Source organism: Triturus cristatus, chromosome 7 (assembly GCF_964204655.1).
Source record: "Triturus cristatus chromosome 7, aTriCri1.1, whole genome shotgun sequence".
In the NCBI taxonomy this organism is placed as follows: Eukaryota; Metazoa; Chordata; class Amphibia; order Caudata; family Salamandridae; genus Triturus; species Triturus cristatus.
Window position 1 is genome coordinate 322,809,339 of NC_140590.1, and position 23,110 is coordinate 322,832,448.

Genomic DNA, 23,110 nt, shown 5'->3' on the forward strand with positions numbered 1-23,110 from the left:
AGAATGTTTCTATTTGCTCTTTTTGTTTTCACGTTATTTATGTATTTTTATACATTATTTAAAATGCGAATTAAAAGAATGATTGATTGATTGCCCATTATTAAAATTTTGTATGAACAACTCTACATTTAAGAAATCACTTTTCAAGGAATCTTTTTTTTTTCCTTTATATATTTATTGTATTTTTATTGTAAGAACACAAAATACATGCAAGACACAACCATTAAGACAAAGTAAATAGATGAATGAAGGAAAACCAACTATATTTTCTACATTTTTTCCAGATCTAATGGTTGTCCTTTTAAAGTGAGAATGAAAGTTTCCAGCTGAGTTGGCATTTTAAAACGTGGCCTAAGTCCTTGTTTCCCGTCCTTCTTCAAAAACTTTACAAAGTGAGAGTTCAGGATTGTGCCAGTCGGCTCAAAGCAAGGCTTGATTGCTTGCCAGCATGCCAGAATGTTCCTTTGTTTAAAAGCATGGCAAAGTAGAAGTAGATGTCTCCTGTCTTCCAAGAGGGAGGACATAGACAGACCAAGGTGATCAAGTCCTGCGCTGTGCTCCCACATACACTGCAATTCCTACCTTAGACGTTCTTAGCCAAAGGTGGACTGTGGTCGCGCAAAGGAAGACCTCCAAATGAGAAGAACATAAATATTTGCTTTATCCTGGGCCTCATTGACAAGGCCTTGTGCGATGCCGCAACATCACTTTTATTGACGGTCCGGCGGCTCATACTGCAGGGCCATATCTACAGTGCCACGTAAAGCCACCCTGCGTGGCTTTTCATGGCCTTGTAGATATGCACTGTGGCAACGCAGCGCAGGTCGCTGCATTGCCTCACACTCTGATGGGGAAGCGTGCCATGGGCATTTTGGTGGGTGCTCCCACGTAACACCAATGGCATTTGACAAGATTTCCTAAGGCTGGTAATGCATCAAAAAACGACGCCACCCCACTGGTGGCGTAGGGAAGTCACATTGCTTGCTTTTTCTATGTGTGCTGCATTGTGCAGCACAAAAAGAAAGAGAACAATGCCTCCATTGATTGTTTTTGTGCAGGAAGGTGTCCCTTTCTGCACAAAAACAATTACCCCTAAAATGCAAACACCATGGCGCAAGGGTGCCTGCGTTGGTGCATGGCAGTCATTTGTGTGCCATCAAAGGGGGAAGGACAGGAATGCACCGTACCTGGTTGATACAGCACCCTTTTCTGTTGGTGTCCGTCAGCGCAGCAGGAAGGCTCGCGGCGCTGCCGTACGTCAAAAGATTGTAAATGAGGCCCCCTGTTCCTAAATATGATTGCATTTTCAAAGGTGTTACAGTGGTACTTCAAGTTCCCTTGGTTTACAGGAGTATCCAAATGGGGTCAGGTTATATCCAGAGCATTACTTGTCACAGCCAAGATCATGTTACTCATATTGTAGAAAGTACACTGTGAAAGGGGTCCTGCCAAGGTCCCCAAGCTGTCTAACGTTTATGTAGGCGCCCCCTTTGCTTTGCACGCTGGATTGTTACCCTGGTTCTACCTTGGAGGGTTTGGATATCCCTTGTTCACTTTTAACCTCCATTCCAGAGCATTTATCACCAAGCGAAGTTAGCAGCCGCCCGAGATGTGGGGTCAAAAGTGATTTATATATAGCGAGAACAGGGTAGAACGTTACTACACAAGGCCAAAGCTATGGAGTGTCTGGGCGTGCAATCTTGTAACGTGCAAGCATGCATGGGGTTAAGTTATGCATGGGCGAGTGTCAAGGTTAATTTGACAAATACAAATCGATACTCTGCCCAGATCAATAAAAATCTTATATTAGAATCACCGATTTCATGCTGTGTAAAGTGTGGGTCTAGTTGGCACATGGAAGTGAAAAAGGGCCTCACCAAAAAAATTATGCCAGGGATAAATAGGGTGCTGGATGGAGAGTCAGACCTATATGCGGGCCCCTAGAGTGGTATGTCCTTTATGCATGCCAAAGATAAGTAGGGTGCTAGGGGGAGAGTCTGAACCGTGTACGGGCCCCTTGAGTGGTGCGTCCTTCATGCATGCCTGTGAGCATCTTAAAAATCAAAGGTGTGCAATGCAAGCATGAAATCATTATGGCCAGTTCGTATGAGAAGCTACTCCAATTGATGTTAGTGCGACTCTTGATGAACAGCAGCTTGTAAGTTACAGACCTTTGTCTCTGTTACTTGAGTTGTTCTTAAGATCCTTGCTGCTTCTGCATAGAATTTGCCGATAGGTGCAAGGGCCATCGGTTCCGTGATGGTAAAAATAAGCCTTAGGGCACTTTGCATGTTCTCACGTCATTTTGCAAAAGCAGAGTTCTTAGATATAGTCGCCTTTGTCCCAGCAAAACTGGGCAGTAGCAAATGATGTGCTCGGCTGACTCTGTGTGATATTGACACAGGCAACATCCCTTATTTCCAGACGGTTTGTGTTTTCAGTGAGTCCAGTACTCCCAAATTGGCAGTATAAGGAGCCTAGTTTGCAGTATGTTCTGTAGGGCTGTCCTCACCAGCCCTGCTTTCAATTATGGTGGACTTACTCTAATTTCGTGTGCGTAGGCAAGGCCCTCAGCACCAGGGATGTACCTGATTTGTTCGAGATCCCCTAACCTGAGATACGTTTGCCCTGTTTCTTTAGTAGGCTTTTCAGGCTGGCCATTGTAAGAGGTGTGTCGATTATCGTCTCTGGGGGCCAGCCCAGTGTCTCATTTGCCTTTGAGAGGTACCTAGCCCAGAGGCTGTTATTGTCCTGGAAAACTACTTTTAGTGCTTCCCTAATTGTGTCAGGACCTGCCTTGGTCACCATATAGTGCACTTTACTGATATATTTTTTACATTCGATGTCCATCTTTAAAATGTTAAACTCCAACCGAATCAATGTGCGCCTTGTTAAGTAGGGCCTTTCAGTAGGCCGTTTTGTGCAGTCGCTCCAGTTTATCAGTGAGTTGACCCGGGAAGACGAGGTGGCCGTAGCTCACTGTAGGAATCAGTTTTGCTTGCATGACCCTTCAGATGCCCTCTGCACAGTGGCTTTGGAGCTTATGATTTATTTTGCATAGCCTGTATGTAACCTTGGCCGCCTTTGCTTCTAGTGCCTTGGCCTGCAAATTCGGTCTCCTGTTGTCTATGAATTCTATTCCCAAGTAATTGTATTTGTTGGTAGAGGTGACCCTTAGCGGTCCAAGTTGCCATTCCAGCAGGTACTTTTTAGGTTTGTGACCGAAGACCAGGACCTTCGTTTTTGTGGCATTGGCGCAGAGTTTATTTTCCATATTGTACAGATGTGATGCCTCCATTGCCCCTTTCATACCAATTCTGGTGTGATCCAGTAATACCAGCTCATACGCGTATTGCATGATGGGGAATCTAAGATGGTATAATTTGGGTGGAAAGATGTTAACTTTCTATAGCGCCTCGCCCAAGTCCGCAGTGTATAGGTGGGGGTGATCACACAACCCTGTTTTAGACCTTTGTTGGTATAGATCTTGGCCATCACATGAGTCTACGGGAGCTTGGTGTGAACCCATGTGTCCATGTGGAGCGTCATGATGGCATCCAAAAGCTTCCTCATGATGCCCCACTTTGCAGGCGTGGTCCAAAGAATGTTGCGGTCGATGCTGTCAAAGGCTGCACTGTAATCGCCAAAGCAGGCGTAGAGCGGTGGGGAGTCGACCTGTCTGGTATTGGGGTATGATATGATTTTTGTTTATCCAGGCCTCTATTTCTTTCAGGAGCACTTTTTCAAACGTCTTCCCATCAATATCCAACAGGGTGATCAGTCTATAGTTCTCTGGTTGTGAAGCATCCCCCTTTTTGCGGATAGGGTGCAAGATGGACCCATTATCATGATTCGGGGGCTATCGATGTGAGAAAGCGTTGATTAAACAAGCTGTGCATATGAGGGGCCCATTCTTGGTCTTCACTGAAGATGCTGCCTGGTAGGCCATTTGGTTCTGGAGCCCTATCCTTCCGGATGCCCTTCAGGATAGGCAGGTTTTCTTTTTCTGTTGTCCCCGTGTGGGCTAACCTCACCCTGCAAAAGGTAATTCGAAATCAGGGCAAGCCTTTTTATCAAGCCAGACCTTTGTAGTCTGCAACTTTTGGTTTGGTCTCCTAATTCAGGAATGTACATGCTGAGGGGCTTATTTACAAGCCCCTTGCGCCACCCGTACGTCACTTTTCCCATGTTAAAAATGACGCAAAAGTGGGGCAGTTAGGCCACCAGACAATGAAATTAATTTTCCAATCACAATAGATCATCCATGACCATTGATTACCCAAGGCCCATATTTTCTCGCCCCCCTCAGATCATTACTAAACATGGCAGCCTGCTCTTAACAGACATTAAATGGTATGAACACATCACGCCTGCCCTCAAATCCCTAAACTGGCTTCCCATCGAAAGAAGATTGATCTACAAGACTGCCTGCATCACCCACAAAGCACTTCACTCATATTCCCCTGACTATTTAGACAACAAACTCACACAAGCAGGAAGAACCAGACTTATGAGAAGCCCCACCACACTTCTTCTTGTTCCTCCCAAAATAAAAAAGAAAACTACCCAGGCTCGCTCTTTTTCGCTCCGAGCATTTTTAACTCTTTCCCGAGGGACCTATGATGCAACCCCGCCTTGCCGGGCTTCAAAAGAGATCTGAAACGTCATCTCCCCAACAAAAACTTGAGCTCATGAACAAACTGATCTCAGTTCAAAAAGGCTCTCTTGCTCAGCTCAAACTCCGTTGATCAGTTGGCTGTTGTCTTTCTTTGTGTTTGCCTCTATTGTATTTCTCTTCGTGGAATGTTCGAATGGACCTCAATTCAGTAATTCCACCCTCATGGCCAAACAACTTTTTCTGTGTATATATTTTTGTTCACTCCTCCGGCTCTGCCTAACTATATTTTCTTTATATAAATGTTATGTATACTTGAACCTATGATTATTGCATGTCATATGCTAAGCGACTGATTATTGCTTTGCTCTCGATTCTGTAAAGCGCTCTAATACCTGCGGGTCTAGCTAGCGCTATTGAAAACCTCAAAATAAATAAATACATTTTCTCAAGTTTATCCTGATATTTCCATATGGTTGTGCTCTGACATCGGTTCTCCATCTAGCACCAAAAGGACATATTAATTCAAAATAATGTTTAACACATCAATTTAACTCCGAAGCAGCACAACCTGCATTTGCAGCCTACATCTATTCATAATGTTTTAGAGACGTTATTATTTTCGCATTAAGTGTATACATTCTAATAACCCATGAATGAGCTCTACTGGCCAATAATTAGCATCATAAAGAAATAACTTCACATGGATTACTCATTGCACTGAATTCTGATTGTGAACTGCATCTGCATCCATCGGCGATCCTGGGTTCCAGTTATATAATACAGTTGCAAGTGGGCCATCTGACGTCATTAGTATTGAAATATAAAGTTAATGCTAGCAAAAGAGGAACTGGTTATTTTTCCTTTTCCACTCTGTGGCATCCATGTGTTTGAAGAGAGCATAGGATGACGAGTTATCTTTATCTATCGTGGTGTGGCTCACTGGTTAGAGGCGGCAGACCTGGAAACAGAGGTCGGCCCGAGACCAGGGTTCGATTCCCGACGCGGCAGGGTCTTGGGCCAAGGTCAGCAGACTTGATAATTCTCGCCTCGGTGCCTACTCTAACCATAGATCCCACTCAGCAACTCTGGGCAATAGCTTGCTTAATCTCCACTTACGGCCCCATCAGCGCCGGGGATGCTTGTCTTCACCTTGGAGATGCCCAGTAGGGACCATCTCACAGGGAAAGCCAGGATGGGTTCCCCAGCGGTATACAGCGCTGGGACGCTCCGTTGCTGGGGCAGCTGTGCGCTTTACAAGTATACAACATTTACATTTACAAGGAAATCACACTGGCATTTGTTCTTTTAATCTTGCCAAATCTTTTTGGATGGTATTGAAATATTCCACGTCCTGCTTTCTCCTATTTCTTCAACTTGGGTTACTTCGTTGCATTTCTTGCTTCTTGGTTACTACCCTTTTCCCCAGAACTTTACACTACGAAAGTGCTTGTTTTTCTCCTCTGTAAAATTGTTTTGCAAGGACTCTTGGAAATTTCCTTGAGGGTTAACTAATCAGAAGTGGACTGGTGCGTCGGGAAATTAGAAGAGTATGGCTGACTCTGTGAAATGTCATGGGGTCGGGACATAGTCAGTTACACTTGAGTGAACTTGTCCAGAATCTAATACCCTCTCAAAATAGTTTCCAATTCAAAAGTAGGCCAGTCTGACTCCAGCTGTTCCACAGTGCTACAATTCACTGTGATATGAACAACCACGACGCCTGTTTTGATACTCCAGAAATATTACGTCTAACAGTCTCTGCATATTGGCAAGTTATCGGAACATGTCCTGGATCATTGTTTATGATTGCCCATATTTTTGTGTTCTATAAATAAAACTGAATTTAAAAAGTACTAGAACAAAAGCTCAAACTGTACACAAAGTAGAATCTTTTTAATGTTGTTTCTCCTCTCCCTTTTGTTGCAGAGCAAAGGAAGAAGTACTCTAACTTTATCATGGCTGATGTCTCACAGTACAATGTGAATGTAAGTTTTGTTGAGTGTGTGAGTTCATGCTGAGAGTCCATAGTGTTCAGTATTTAATGTCATTGCTCTGACCAAGCAGAGCCTCACACTACACAGACCTGCTCCAGCTGGATTCACGAATATAGAGAGAGTTTAGTTTTTTCAGCGAGGGCTGTGGCAAATTGTCATAGGACAAACTGGGAGATTTTTCAACTAGGAAAGGCTAGTTGGAATGAGGTGATTGAGTTAGTTATAGCTCTGCGGCTTCTGGTGTGTAATTTACTCTGCCTCCACCTAGCTGGCCTCTTGGGAATGCTCCATAGTTGCTGTCTGCCTACTTCCACGTGTTCATAATACCTGAGATACAGCTATTCCATGACTCAATGGGTATCTCAAACTGGTCTTCACTTAGAGTCTTCTGTGGGGAACTGATGCTAGTTGAGTATAATCTAGAGCAAGTCAATGGAATATCTTGACATGGTGCCCCTTCTTCTCCTCTATTTCCAGTAATCATCTTTCTGGGGGACAGGAGAGGTGGTAGAATCTGTGTGTTAGTGGCTGTGACTCTAGAATCTGGTCATTCTTTAAGCTGATTTTTCTCCTAAATCCCCCGGACCTGTGAAAAGATGGAGCAGTCTGTGCACTAGTGGGATACTGCTTGGAAACAGAATTTCTTTAAACGGATTCCTTGGAGCATGTGGCCAAAAGAAGAGGGAGTAGTTTCTTGTAAACTGCTGATTCTCCAAGAGCCCTCTGACCAAAGATGGGGAGGTGGGCTTGCTGAGTTCCAAGACCAGAATAGAACTTGGGTCCTGCAACCAGCACACATCTTTTCAGCCGACATATGATTTTATTTTGATTGTGGCTTCATTTTACTGCAGCATCTGGTCACCTTCACCATTGATGAAGACGATGATGTCCACACAGTGGAGGATGCCATTCGCAAACTGGTGGCCATGGACTCTAAAGGCAAGATCTGGGTGCAGGAGATGCTCCTGCAAGTTAACACCTCTTCGGTGAAGTTGCTCGACGTGGAGTCCAAGGTACTGTAGCCATGCAATAGCCGTGTCAGTGTATAATGTTATGGTATTTGGTAGATGGTATGAAGTACTGCTCCCACAAATGCACTTTAGACAAACTCTGCTGGTTGACCCTGTATACTCATGGTCTGACAGCATGCCTCCATCTGTTACTCAGAACTTATTTGTTGACTCTGATGATCCAGCACCGAAGATTAAGCTACCTGATTATGCCTCCCCATGATTAAAGGCTCACCTCCCTGGCACGCCTCCGCCTTGACTGAGGGCTCAGCCAATTGACACCACCACCACCTGTTAACAGAGGACTCACCTATCAGACACTGTCCTCCCATTCACGCACCCACTTGCTACTCCAGTCCATGAACAATACTTGACCTACCCGATACAGACGCATGACTGAGAACTCACCCGCTGACACTGCTGTGCCATGACATAAGACTCGCCCACCTGGCACAGTTGAGCGTACTCTCTACAGGTCTTAATTCATCTAATATTTATTTGCTCTGATTTAGCTTGCATTAGGGAATTATTGTTAAGACCTATTTGTTTATAAAAAACTAATAACACCCTTTCAGAAGCCATTACTTTGATACATATGCCTAATTTTTTGAATATTTGTTGCAGATCATAGATTTTTTTTTATTGAAATCTGTCTTATTATTTCCCACATAGCTGCCTACATATTTATGACACAATCCATATAAATAAATAACATCCTGGTGGATCAGTGAGTACACTTTTGGCTTTACTTGAGAGAACATAGTTCATAGTGGAGCTTGCATGGCAGAATTAGATGGCTCAGGTAAGAGAAAGAACTTCGCCACAGAGATATATTTCCACCAGTGGTTAACAACAACGTAGAACTTGGTAGAACATGGGGAAGGAGGAGGAGGAAGAAAGGGTCAGAGAAGGTCACTGCAGCGCTTGAAGTTATACCATAGCCACTAAAGGGGTGGTGTGATTAAGTAGTGGGGAAACATCTACAATGATCTGGTATGCTTTACTCTGTGAGTTCAGCCCTTCGTGGTAGCAAAGCGTCTTCAAAGAGCTGCAATGCGTGCAGGTAAGGAGGGAGAGAGCGGCAGTGTTCCAGTTTAAACAAGCCATATCTGTGTAAATTTAGTATCAGAATGTGTGATGCGGCTGGTTAAGACCATCGCCATGGTCTTCCAGAGGCGGGTGAGCCACACCGAGGCCGGTCGAAGGATTTAAGGATTTCACCCTCAAAGAGGTCCCAGTCGTACGACATTCCCCCTCTACCCAGGCCAGAAAGGAATTGGGTTGTAGAGCCGGGGGGGAAACCGGGGTTGTGAGCCAGTGGCGTGTTAGGAGAGGGAAAGGAAGTGAGTCCCCGACTGACTGCTAGCCTATCCCATATGTCCAGGACTGTTCTTGTGGGGGTAGCAATATGAGCACTGTGCGACCACGATCTCCTTTTTAGCCAGACCAGGTCCCAAAGGGGGCGACATGCTACTGCCATATCCATGTGAAACCAATGTGTCTCACTTTCCCGAACCACCCACTCTGAGATGTAACGTAAGTGTGCCGCCCAGTAACCATAGATTTTTTAAAGTCGTTTTTAGATTGTTTATGTCCTTATAGTTGTGTTTTAAACATGCATTATTCTGTGGAACTATACTTGATACATTTACCTACACAGTTACCCTTCAACTGAGGACTCACTTATCTGATATAGCTCCTCCATGACTGAGAACTCTTACTCACCCCTGACTCTACCACTACATGCTGAGGACTGACCATCTGACACAACTGCCCCATGGCTCTGGGCTCACTATCTGACACTGCAGCCCCATGACTGAGGACTCACCCACCCACTCTGCTGTTCATTGAGTCACATTCTCTCTTCATTTCCACAGCTCTTTAACTTTCCACCTAAGATCTTCTGGGAGCGACAGCCGCTTTCAAATCATGCTAACCCTCAAATGCCTCAAAGATCTCAATGCATCACACTTTCAGCACTTCTGCATCACCCCTCCATTGAAACTAGCGTGATCCCCCTATAAAACCTCCTCTACACCCCTGTTGGACAGTTAAAAAGTTAAGTGCAATAAGTTTATACTCATTCAACAACCAATAACAAATGTAATAGGTTGGCTTGGCTATGGAGGTTCTTCTGAGTTATGTAATGTTATGTTAGAAGTGCTTGTATAGCACATGGCTGCCCCAGCAACGGGGCGTCCCAGCGCTTGCGGACGGGTAGCCATAGATGGCGACAGCTAGCCAGATGGAAAGACAGCCAGGAAATTTCTGTTTCTAAGAACCCGGGGAGCAGGAGCGCAGTGTGCGGGCGCATCCAAAGCTCGATGGAAGAAAACAGACAGGTTTTAATCTGTTTTCTGAATGCCCAATGATCTTGTGTTGCTGCGCGCCGTGATTGGAATGGAGTTCCATAGGGCTGGGGCCAGGGACCTAAACGAGCGCCCCCCCGCTGCACTCCACCCTTCCTCGATCTCACAGGAACAGGAGCACGGTCCACAAGTAGGTGCAGATTTGAGGTTATTTGATTTAAACAAGCACCAGCAGCAGGACTCGTTTCGACTCCGAAGAGTCTTGATCACATGACGTGCTTCACTGTACATGGTTGTTTTTTATACCTTTTTTTAAACAATTTTTCGCTTTTTTTCTTTTTTCTTAAAGTGACAAGTGTCAATGATTGTGCAAGGTCAAGCATAGAAATAGATGACATATTGTCTGTTTGTAATTTGAAATTATAGTCAATATTTGTACATTCAGGTTTGAATACCACTTCAATGCATTTGAAAATTATTTCTGATAAATGTAAAACTATACAAAATTCAAATCATCAAAACCATAAAATCAGTGGTACTGAAATTATTGAAAACCACCAACCCAATGTATTGTTTGTTTGGGGTGTTCATCAAAAACCTTTTGCTGACAACTTTATTCTGGTTTAAATACCGTTATTATTACCCTTCTCAGCTAAATATCTTTTCCGAAATGGTTTTTTAAAGTGCTAGTGCAAAGTACAGTACTGTCGATATGGTAAATGACTTTTGTAGACCGTGCAACCAATAAACATCGCTATTGGTGCAAATATTGATCCCGTGAAAAATAAGCAAATTTAATTTAATGTGTATAAAAGCTAAAACCCTTATAAAACCGTGTACAAAAGTGTGTGTAAAAACTTTAAAAAGTGGGGTTTGGGCGGTTTAATAAATCCATTTGGTTTGATAAAAAGATTCATAATGATGTTAAATATTTTGTAGCTGTACAGACTAGGACCTTTTGGGGATATTGTTAGAGGCAGGTGTAAAGTTCCTCTGTGATGTTGAGGCCCCCCCGGGACTTTGTGTCGAGGTCTAGAATGTATTGTGTTTCCAGACGTCTGAGGGCCTTTTCCCTGTCTCCCCCTCTTTTGTTGGGTGGGATCGCATCAATTATAAAATATTTAAGACCTTTGGGGTCTGCATTGTACGCTTCACCAAAATGCAGCGCTACTGGATATGTGATATCTTTGTTTTTGATGGCCCTGATGTGCTGGAGTATCCTTTTGTGCCCCTGTAGTATAGTGCTTCCTACATATCATAAGGCACAGGGACACTCCAGCTTATAGACCACATGGTCAGATTTGCAGGGTTAGGGCAGGTTAGGGCTTTCCCTATGGGCCTTTCTCGGTCGCTAAATGGAATGTCATAGGAAGTTTTGTTGATTCCAAATTGACAGGCCTTGCATATTTTTCAACGGTGGAAGCTCTTCCTTTGGGACAATCATGTGCCTTTGGTTTGATTAAATGGGTCATTGCAGACTAGAACGTCCTTCATTGAAGTTGCCCTTGTGTATGTTATGGTGGCTTGTTTAGGAAGTAGGTGACCGATAACGGGGTCATATATATTATATATATATATTACCTACTGGCGGTCGCCAGTAGGTAGTTATAGTTAGGACCACGTTTCCATAGGAAATCCGCAACATTCTATTTTGAATAACTTTTGCGCCGGTCGACGAATCCTTGCGAATTTTTCAAAATAGGTGGGGCGCTACGCTCCGCTCCTACCCTGAAAGTCTCGGGGGGATTCGTCAAGCGGGGCTGAGATAAAAGGGGGGTCCCAAAACGCGTTTTCCCATGCATTTTTCCCTTTAGACACAGCTACAGCCCGAACGGCTGAACAGAATTACTTGAAATTTGGCAGAGAGGTAGTCCTCAGGTCAAGGAAGTGCCTTTTGTAGGTTTGGTGTAAATCTGTTCAGTAGATTCTGAGAAAATAGCCTTTAAATCAATATATATATCTGAGCCAGCTTACGGTGCGCTTACGGTGCGCTTACCGTACGCGTACGGTGACGTGCGCGAGCGCGATTCTGATTGGCTGTTAGATCTTAGTAAACATTCGAATCGGTCGAAACCAGGAAGCGGCGGCCGCCATTTTCTCTCTCGCACTCAGAGTGTGGATTAAAAAACAAAGGACAAAAACATGTAAAGGAGCTGTTTAGCCAGCTCCAAAGCACCTAGCCAAGTTGAGGGAGTCCCCAAAGATCCCCCAAGGCCAAAAACGGAATTTTAAGTTTTTTCGCTAATTTCGCCGATTACGCTTACCGTACGCGTACGGTAAAAAATTATAGAAAAAAATAAAGTATCCACACCCTCCCCACCCCGTGTGCAAATGGTGCCCGAAGGGACCCATTTGTGCATAGCTTATCAGCAATTAAAAAAAATAAAATATAACCTTTCACAACGAAGCGCATCATATGTCCTCCATGTGCGCACGGTGCGCGAAGCGCATCGTGCGTACATGGCCAATCTAGCGTAAAGTGGGCACACGGTGCGCGTAGCGCACCGCATGCCCACCGTGCGTGCACGGCACTAACTGCGTAAAGTGGGCGCGCGGTGCGCGAAGCGCACCGCGTGCTCACTGTGCGCACACGGTGCGCGAAGCGCACCGTGCGCGCACGGAACGAACTGCGTTAAGTGGGCGCGCACACCACGAATGGCGTAAAGTAACTTAGCATTTAAAAAAACGTACAAATTCACTGAAAAAACCATAGGTTCCACACACGTTATAGTTAGGAATTAGCATTTAAAAAACCTTGCAAATTCACTGAAAAAACCATAGGTTTCACACATGTTATAGTTAGCGGAAATTTTACTGATAAAAAACCAATGAAATTGCCCCGTTATAGTTAGTGCTGGCAACTATAACTCACGCGACCGCAATCTTCTGCTGATGACATATGTGTCTTTATAAAAAAAAATATTTGTAATATATGTATAGCTAAAAATGTATGGAAGAAGACATGGGCAAATAAGTGTCTAAATACAGTATTAGCATCAGCAGAGGATTGCGGTCGCGTGAGTTATAGTTGCCAGCACTAACTATAACGGGGCAATTTCATTGGTTTTTTATCAGTAAAATTTCCGCTAACTATAACATGAGTGAAACCTATGGTTTTTTCAGTGAATATATATATATATGTGTGTGTGTGTATATATAGATATACATATATATAGATATATAATAATTGCGAAATCTTGGGCCCTTTTGGTGCCAAAATGCCATGAAGGCCAAACCTAAAAAGGAGATAGAAACTCATACCTTTGTGAGCCTCTACATACCTGCAGGCTGACGTGGTGCAGCCTCTCCTCTCACTATTATCTACCAGTGTCACTCTTGACATGTTGACTTCCCGCCACTCCTTGCCCAGGCATGCTGCTCGAAGGACGCGGTCCTCCACAGTGGTACTCTTGTGTGCACCACCAAGGTCACATGCAAGGTAGGAGTTGGGCAGGGACCAGATAGGATTGCAGGGGACAGTCGGGAACCACCCAAAGATAAGGGGGCCACTCCTGCTAACCTTGTTTGTTGTACCAGGAGCCAAGGTCTTCCATTCACCAGTCTCTCGCTGCACCACACCCTCATTACCTCAGACTGCGCATTCAGATAGAACGCTGTAGCCTACACGACTTGATTGACTGGTTTCCTGTAAGGGTGTAACAACGCCTGGCTTACAACAGGTATTCGGCTGGCCTGGAACCTCGCCAAAGTTCACATATTCGGATTCAGCTTATCTTATCTTAAGTTAGAGCTGGTGGTCTTCAAATATAGGTGGAGACTTAAAAAACAGTGTGCCAAAAATGTTAATTTTACCCATTGAAATGAAATGATTGCTGCCCATTCAGCATTCAGTACTAGCCCACACTCACTGGTTCATAAATATATGTGGAGATGCATTGTTAACAAATATTTGCGTTAGTTTTGTAAAGTATCCATCAGGCAGAGCTTGCTTTGCTAAGATAGTGTCCTGGGTGGAGGGACATTTGGCACAATTTGTAGATGGTAGTGAATTAAATGATGCAGCAGGGGTTCCCTTTGTGTTCATGGGTTAGTCCCTGGCTGAGCTGTGACTGGCCTCTGAACACATACATCTCTGGACCTCCCTCAGCTCACCTAAATCACCCACCGCTTAGTGCCTCACGCTGGTGTTGGTGTGTGTCATCAGGGGTGAGAGAAACCTGCCAACTTGAAGAAAAAACTCACTGTGTGAGGATGGGGCGGGGCCTCGTGCTGAGAAGTACCTAAGAGGCCCTTTTAAACCCCACCCTGCCCCCAAGCCCCTTTCCCCCCTTAAAAGTTTGCTGAGGCTGGTGCCGATGTCCTGGGGTGTTCTCACACCCCTTAACTGTTTACAGTGGTTTTCAGCTCGCTTTCCCTGCCACTGTGCGATATCGGCTCCTCACGGATGACCGTGTGATGAGAGCCGATAGTGTGTACACATGGTGGCACCGTGTGAGTTGGCAGGTATGTGAGAGGGTGAAGGGAAGGTAAGGAAGGGGGGTAATGGGATATCAAAAATATGGCCTTTAGCATAATAACGAAGGATTAAAACCACTTTGAACTGGCAAATCTGACAGAGAAACAAGAACACAGGGACACAGACAAGGCTCGAGCAAGACGAGAGGGGCGCTGCTGTTTGCAGCACCTTAATACACAGCTGCCTGTGCCCCTCCGAAGGCTGGCACCCTGGCCCTTAATACACAGCTGCCTGTGCCCCTCTGAAGGCTGGCACCCTGGCCCTTAATACACAGCTGCCTGTGCCCCTCTGAAGACTCGCGCCCATAACTTTAATACACAGCTGCCTGTGCCCCTCTGAAGACTGGCGCCCTGGCACTTAATACACAGCTGTCTGTGCCCCTCTGAAGGCTGGTGCCCTGGCCCTTAATACACAGCTGCATGTGCCCCTCTGAAGACTGGCGCCCATAACTTTAATACACAGCTGCCTGTGCCCCTCTGAAGACTGGCGCCCAGGCCCTTAATACACAGCTGCCTGTGCCCCTCTGAAGTCTGGCGCCCTGGCGCCCTGGCCCTTAATACACAGCTGCCTGTGCCCCTCTGAAGGCTGACGCCCTAGACCTTAATACACAGCTGCCTGTGCCCCTCTGAAGACTGGCGCCCATAACTTTAATACACAGCTGCCTGAGCCCCTCTGAAGACTGGCGCCCTGGCCTTTAATACACAGCTGCCTGTGCCCCTCTGAAGGCTGGCGCCCTGGACCTTAATACACAGCGGCCTGTGCCCCTCTGAAGGCTGGCGCCCTGGACCCTAATACACAGCTGCCTGCGCCCCTCTGAAGACTGGTGCCCATAATCTTAAAATACAGCTGCCTGCACCCTTCTGAAGACTGACACCCATAACCTTAACACACATCTCCCTGTGCCTCTCTGAAGACTGGCGCCCATAACCATAATGTGCAACTGGCTGTGCCCCTCTGAAGACTGGCCCTCTGGACCTCGGCCAAGTTCGCCCATGCCACCATGGGCCTAGTTTCATATTTCTGGCGCCCCCAAGGAATATGTGACTGGTTATATATTTCTCTACATGTTCTTTCCTTTTCGTGTCTTGATAGGTGGAATATCAGTTGCATTCTGGTTCATGGAAAGATTTTCATGTCTGAAAAGTTTTATGCAGTAGCATTGTAGTCGAGGGGACAGGTTTGGGTGTCGTCTCTCAAGATTTGGGTGTCGCCTCAAGATTTTATTGACTTTTATTTAAAATCTTAGCTACATATTTTTTTAATGAATTTCACTCTGTGTCCTGCCATTAGCCTACTTTTACAGCAATTTCAGTTCATAAATCTCCAATGTAAGTCAGGCTTCAAAACATTAACCGTAGGGGCCTGATTATGATGTTGGTCGGACCACCACCAACAGTGGCAGTCCGTCCGACAATCGGATTACATTCAATGCGGTCGGACCCTAAGAGGTCTGAAGACAGCCGCCTTCGGCAGTATCAGTGATCCGAGGCCGGCACTGCCATCGGTTTTACGATGTCCCTTTCTGATAGCCTTTTCGTGTTGGAAAGACCACCATGAAAAGGTTGTAGGAAACGGATTTTGGGGACCCCAAATAGGGGCCCCTTCCGTCATAGGCCAGGGGCACATGTAAAACCCCCAAGCACCTCTATGCACAGTGTGCCATGCACCAAATGGTGCATGGCACACGGTGCATGGACGTGCTCCTTTACTCTGCGGCTCGTGCTGCTGCTTTTCCTGGGCCCCCGTGTAAAGGAGCACTTTACGACCACCACCCCAGCGGTCACATCCTAATGTGGTGGTCGGATCACCGACTACTATCAAAATAAGGCCCCAGGTCTGTACTACCCGGAAGAACCCTATCACCTGATTCTTTTACCAAAATATAGACATATTTTGTGTACCCTTTAAGATGTATTACTGTATTTTAAAAAATAATATACGGTTCAACAAACTGGTGTTAATAAATATGTTCCAATTTAAAACAATACGATAGTCTAAGTCAAATAAATATTAAAGCCATGTAAAACAAAAGATAAACTTGTGGTTCAACAGTCTCGTCATCGCACCTCAATGGTGTTTGAGGTTCGAAAGTGTAACTCACAGCCACAGATGATATATTCTGTATTTATTGTGCGCCGGGGACTGTTCAGTTTTGAGGTGTGCTATGTGTAAATAGTGAATACTCTTATTATTATTCTTACCACAGGACGAGCTGGAAGAGTACTCCCTGTCGGCAATCCAGCGCTGCGAAACTGTCCTGCCTGCCGGGCGGCCGCGCTCCCTTCTGGTCCTCGTATGCCAGGACCACTACCAGCTGCAGCCAGATGTGCACTTTTTCCAGTGTGACCAAGTGGGGGTGAGAGAACTGGAAGATGTATCCGTTGGGAAGGGGGGAAGAGGGTCCATCTCTGCGAAATTGGAAGGGGGAGGGTGTCTGGCCTATGGGGCGAGCTCCAGAGAGGTCAGCAGCTCTGGACGGTCGTTAGTACTCGGATAAATGATGTCCTATCATAGGTGCAGGAGTGTCTGATATAGGAATGACTCCGCCCCAAAAAGGTAGGTTGGTCATTAACCCAAAGGTCAAATGTTCGATGGCCAGCCTTCAGGGCACATTGCCTCCCGAAACAGGGAAGCAAAATCACACGAGATCACCAACCCACCTTCTTTCTCTTAACAAGCTATTGGCTCATTCAGCAGTCACACGCTTTAGTAGCATGACTAAAGTCAAAAATATTAAAAATATCTTAGTTGGACATGACTCAGACTGTGCATGGCGAACTATCCCCACAGTCACCCGGGGAAGCAAATGGCTGGCTCACAGTGGTGCATTTGGAAGCAGATATTATATGAGATTTGGAAATGGGTGTGAGCTAAATTCAGTGGTTGACTCCTGCTGGCATTCCATCCCACCCCAGCCACAGCACTCTTTGCAGGTAAAGCCGCTAGCACCATCTAATCTGTACCCAACCACCCATTAAAACAATTGTAGTCCCAGATCACTGGGTAAAGGCCCTTCACATCAAAGACAACAGTCAACCCAAAGCTCAGGCGATCGTAACATCATGCGATGTCCGAAGGAGAACCTCAGTAGGACACCAGCGAGAAGATGCTCTTGTTTCCTGGGTTGATGAATTATACCACCAGCAAGAAGGCAAGCACAGGAGAAGTATTGCAGTGTAGGGGGATAACATTAACAATGATTAAAACATTGGAATGTTGGGAACTCCATCCATCGAAAACAGTGGAGTGCTCCGGGCTTCTTATGGCCTGTAGAAGCCAGGAGCATCAACATTCCAATGTTTAACAAAGGCCTCGCGGAATCCGAGTGGTAGAGCCTGCTACGTTGGGCTCTAAGGCTTTAATAAAGAGTCTCTTTTCATATAAAGGTACCTGAGTGCCAGGGGCTTTGTAGCAGTGCATATCTCCCTTCTCCGGACTTGCTTCCAGGCTCCGGGGCTCCTTCAGACATAGACTAGACAAGTCCTACCTGCTTGTTCCCTGCCTGTTCTCCTGCTTTACAGCTGTATGTTCGATTGTGCAGAAATATTGTTCTCTTGTGTCCCTCTCTCACATTATCCAGGCGGAGCTGATAAAAGAGGATATCAACAGTGCTGTGATGGACCTCAAAAGTGGACAGAACCTGAAGAGACCCGAGGCCCTCAGGTGAGAGATGCATCAGGATGGGCCCCTCGGGGAAGATCAGGCAGTGTCGGGAAGGACAAAGAAGAAATGACTCCCTACAGGTTCCCATTTGTGAAATACAGTCACCACCCAGAATGCACAATACCAATCTGACTTCAGTTTAAAGCAAAACAGGACTGACTACTGTGTAGAGACAAACGTATCTGGGTTCAATTTTCACTAAATAAAGGACTCACTCCAGTTCACAACAAATCAGGTCTCACTATAGTTTAAAACAAAAACAGATTCAATCCCCTTTAGAATAAATAGATCTGTCATCAGTTTAGAACAAAAGAGATCTATGTTTTCTATAACAAAATCGACGTTCCGCTAGTTTAAAATAAAAACAGATCTGAATCCAGGTTACAACAAAAAATAGATCAACATTATGGCCCAATTTTGTATGTCGGGTAGACCGCCACTTACAGGCCACTGGAGGCAGTCTGCCCGACATCCAGGCCATCGGTCCAACCACTGGATTACAATGCTGGCGATTGGAGCAATAATGTCAGGGGAAGACTGCTGACTCTGACAAGCTCAAGAAGCCCGTCGGTCGGACTCTTATGCCTACGATGGAGGCGGTGCCTGCGCAGGCAACGTCGTAGGGATTAGGATGTTCCTTTCTGACTGCCTTTTTGAGGCTTTCTCACCGCCATGAAAAGTCAGATGGAAACAGACTTTGGGGGGCCCCAAGCAGGGTCCACTTCCTCTGTGGGCCACAGCTAAGTGGCCAGGGGAGCACATGTGGTGCCCCCGCACATCCATGCACTGTGGCACAACATGGTGCCTGGCACACGCTGCATGGATGTTTATAAAGTGCCTTCTTCTACTGCGGTTTGTGCTGCTGCCCTTTTCTGAGCCCCAGCAGGACCCGCTGTAGAAAATGCATTTTACGACCACTTGCATGGCAGTCATATCGTAATAGGGTGGGCGGGACTGCAGACACATTTTCAGACGGTCACCTGCCCACAGCGATGCCATCGTAATCCGGCCCTATATTTCGCTCAAAACCCCCTGACTCAAATTTACAACAACAATATTCAGTTTCAAAAACACATGAACAGCAGACTCCAGTTAGGACCATAGCAGGTTTTGCTCCAGTTTAGAATATAGCACATTCTGACTCAATTTTATAACTAAACAGAACCACTGTACTTTATAACAAAACCGATCTGACAACAATTTGGAAGAAACTATAACTGACACCCACGTACAACAAAACCTGTCTGACTCCTATTTAGATCTTAGCAGATGCTGCTCCAGTTTAATGATGAAAATACATCTTATATTACACAGGGACTTCTGGCCGCACTTTAGAACAAACAGATCTGGTTCCAGGTATCGAGGAAGAGACGTGCTTCAGTTTTCTCCAATTTAAAACCGACTAGATCTCAGTACACGTTAGAACATTAGAGATGTAACTCTTCTTTAAACTAAAAACAGATCTTGGTCCACTTAAGAACAATTTAAAGGTAACATTCATGAAGAGAGAACATGGCCCAGCTGTTTTCCTCTTTGAATCGTTGTCAGAGCAGTTTCCATCTGGTTGCACCTGGTTGATCTCCTCTTATTGTTGCTGGCAGCTAAGCAGAAGAGCATGCAACTCAGAAGACACACCCCGAGCAGCTTAAAATGGAAGGCTGCCATACTTCCCATCACATCTCCTCTATCATGTTCAGAACAAAGCAGTTCTGGCACCAGCTTTTTGGGGAATTCCGTCTGGAGAGAGCAAAATGTTGTCTGCCTCCATATTGACAAAAAACAACAAAAGAGTGCACTTTCCTTGAGAGAGGAGAAGTCGAAAAAAGAATCACAATGGATTCTTTAGAAAGCCCTCACTCACCAACCTGGTTGGTGACATGCTTCATCATTGGGCCCCACCAGGAAGGTCTAAAACCCCCCCGGTGTGCTTCTACGCCAGGATCACTGCGGAGCTGGATATTTTGTGTGTGAGTGATCAAGTGATGTGAGATAATAGTGACTAGGTTGTGTCTGAAAGTATTTTATTCGTAGGCCAATCCAGCACGGTTAAAAAAGGAAGCGGGCGGTAGAAAAGCTGGATAGATATTTCAGCTATGCCACTCTCTGTGTAGTTAACATGTTTCTGCCTATCTGGGTGCAAATTAGCTAGGCATTCATCAGGACCAGTGTGACGACCCCGGCGGTATGAGCGCGCTAAGGCTCACCCAGACCTGGTGGTCATAGTGTGAAAAAAACAGGAAAAAAATAATTTTAAACCTGCTGTGTGGAGGGTACCGGATAGTGTTCGACTCCCAACAGCTATATGTGGCGCGATCACTAATCACCCCATGGCTCTCGGGAGGGGGTGATGGCTGAATAGGCACACCGCCAGCGCAGTCAAGCACCCTCTTGGTACCTGTGATCTGCCTCAATTACCGGACCCCCTCCACACAGCAGGTTTTAAATGATTTTTTCCCTGTTTTTTTGACACTATGACCACCAGGTCTGGGTGAGCCTTAGCGCGCTCATACCGCCGGGGTCGTCACACTGGTCCTGATGAATGCCTAGCTAGTTTGCACCCAGATAGGCAGAAACATGTTGACCACACAGAGCGTGGCATAGCTGAAATAATTTCTACCGCCCGCTTCCTTTTTTAACCGTGCTGGATTGGCCTACGAATAAAATACTTTCAGACACAACCTAGTCACTTTTATCTCACATCACTTGATCACTCACACACAAAATATCCAGCTCCGCAGTGATCCTGGCGTAGAAGCACACCGGGGGAGTTTTAGACCTTCCTGGTGGGGCCCGATGATGAAGCATGTCACCAACCATGTTGGTGAGTGAGGGCTTTCTAAAGTATCGATTTGATTCTTTTTTTGACTCCTCCTCTCTCAAGGAAAGTGCACTCTTTTGTTGTTTTTTGACTATATTGCTCAGGGGGACTAAGAGTGCTCCTTCTTAGATTACCTGAAAACCCTCTCTCTCCTGTTGTTTATCAGTACTGCCTCCATATTGATACAAAAGCGACACAAATCTACAACTAAACACACAGAAAACAATTTCCACTCAAATAAAAACAGATCTAACTCCAGTACAAAACAGACCAACTCATATTAAGAATAAAAAAGACCTAATTTATATTTTGAGAATACAGACCAGCATCCTGTGAAGAACCCAACGCACACTGACCTCTGTTAGACTGACAAATGCAGGACTTACCGGGACAGCTATCAAATGGATCGAATCCTATCTTACAGGACGCACCTTTCAAGTATGGGATGACAGCCACCACTCATCCACCCTCCCACTCACTAGCGGCGTTCCCCAGGGCTCCTCCCTAAGCCCGACGCTTTTTAACGTCTATATGGCCCCCCTCGAGGACGTGGTAACACCTTTTAACATCAAAATGGTGAGTTACGCTGACGACACCCAACTAGTCGTCTCCCTGTCCCAGCTGATTGACCATCCTGAAAATCTTACCAACTGCCTCATAAACATCCACAACTGGATGAACGAATCATCTTTGAAACTGAATGGGACCAAGACTGAGGTAATGTTACTCGGCAAGCAATGGACAACTATCCCTCCCACGATATGGCCCGATGTGTTCGGCGAAATCCCCTCCCCCAAATCGGAAATCAAGACACTCGGGGTATGGCTAGAGCCACAGCTTACAATGAAGACCCAGGCAACCAAAACTTCGGGCACATGCTTTGGGCTCATGCGGACGACCCGTAAAATTCTGCCCTTACTACCACCCATGTCCAGAAAGCTCCTTATCCAAGGCCTAGTGTTGTCCCGTTTGGACTACAGCAATCTGGTCTATTTGGGAGCCCCCGAGGCTACCATCACGAAACTCCAGCGGACACAAAACGCGGCAGCACGCATGATTACCAACACCCCCTCCAGATTATCCGCCAAGCCAGCCCTCAAAGCCCTGCATTGGCTGCCTGTGCGCCAAAGGGTGCACTTTAAAGCAATGTGTATCACACACAAGCTCTACAACGGATCTGGCCCTGCGACCCTCAGCGAAATGATCACTCCTTATACAGCAACCAGATCGCTACGATCTCAAAATGAGAATCTAGTCCGCATCCCCAGATTCAAAAAAGTCCGCACAGGAGGTCGTCAATTCTCAGTTCAGGCGGCTAAGGGCTGGAACGCACTCCCTCGCGCCCTCAGACTGGAATCCAACTTCCTTGCGTTCCGAAAAAAATTAAAGACCCATCTGTTCCCCAAATAATACCCTTCGGCTTCCTCCCCTCTCAACAGGATTCAAGCTACATAGCGCGGGGATGCCCTTGGGTCACCAGGCGCTTTAGAAATCGCTTAAATAAAAAAATAAAAATAAAACACATCTGACAAAAAATAACACAACTAGATTCACTTCAAAAGCAAATATTTCTCATTTGAGTTTGGGAGACAATAAACATATCTGCCTCCAGTGTAGAAAAATAAATGTAACCAGACACCCGTTAGGGGAAGAGGTGTGGCGTAGCGGCCAGGGCGACTGACGCTGGACGCTGGGGATCACGGCTCGATCCCTGGCTCCGGCGGCAGGGGTCTGCCCAGCACCATGCAACTCTGGGCAATAGCTCACTTAATCTTCCCAACGGCCCCCAGCGCCGAGATACCCCTTCGGGGGTGATTCGTGCGCTATACAAGTACTGGATTTTTGCATTTAGACAACTAAGTAGATTTAACTGAACGGGTGGTGCCGGGGGCGTTTTACCATGAACTCTAAACCATGAAAACAGGAGAGAATAGGAAAAAGAATTAGGATAGGAGTATGAGCGTGGCCTCGACTTCAGGAGACCAGTTGCTCCAAGAGGTGCCCAGTGGGCGGTGAGTAATGGACTAGTAGGCTAGGATGCCCACCTCACTCCATGCCATCTTTGACACTTTCTGCAGTCCTGGGTTTATAACTTACAAATCATTGCCACAGGTGTGTTAGTATAATTAGTTCGAAGCAAACCACAACTGTAACTCCACAAATGCATTTGATTATCCAATGAAAGCTCGCGGTGCTCAAAGTGAGATGATGGCGCAAGGAG

General features: G+C 45.8%; 1 protein-coding gene across 2 annotated transcripts in view; it reads left to right on the plus strand.

Moving 5' to 3' along the window:
* The window catches only part of EPS8L1 (EPS8 signaling adaptor L1), a 217,658-nt gene that overhangs the window by 124,154 nt on the left and 70,394 nt on the right, over positions 1-23,110 (plus strand). For both annotated transcript variants that reach the window (XM_085616411.1, XM_085616410.1), the window contains exons 4-7: positions 6,545-6,603; positions 7,464-7,625; positions 16,615-16,764; positions 17,989-18,071. In XM_085616411.1, coding sequence (XP_085472537.1) covers positions 6,545-6,603; positions 7,464-7,625; positions 16,615-16,764; positions 17,989-18,071 — 454 coding nt within the window. The remainder of the gene's footprint in view (positions 1-6,544; positions 6,604-7,463; positions 7,626-16,614; positions 16,765-17,988; positions 18,072-23,110) is intronic.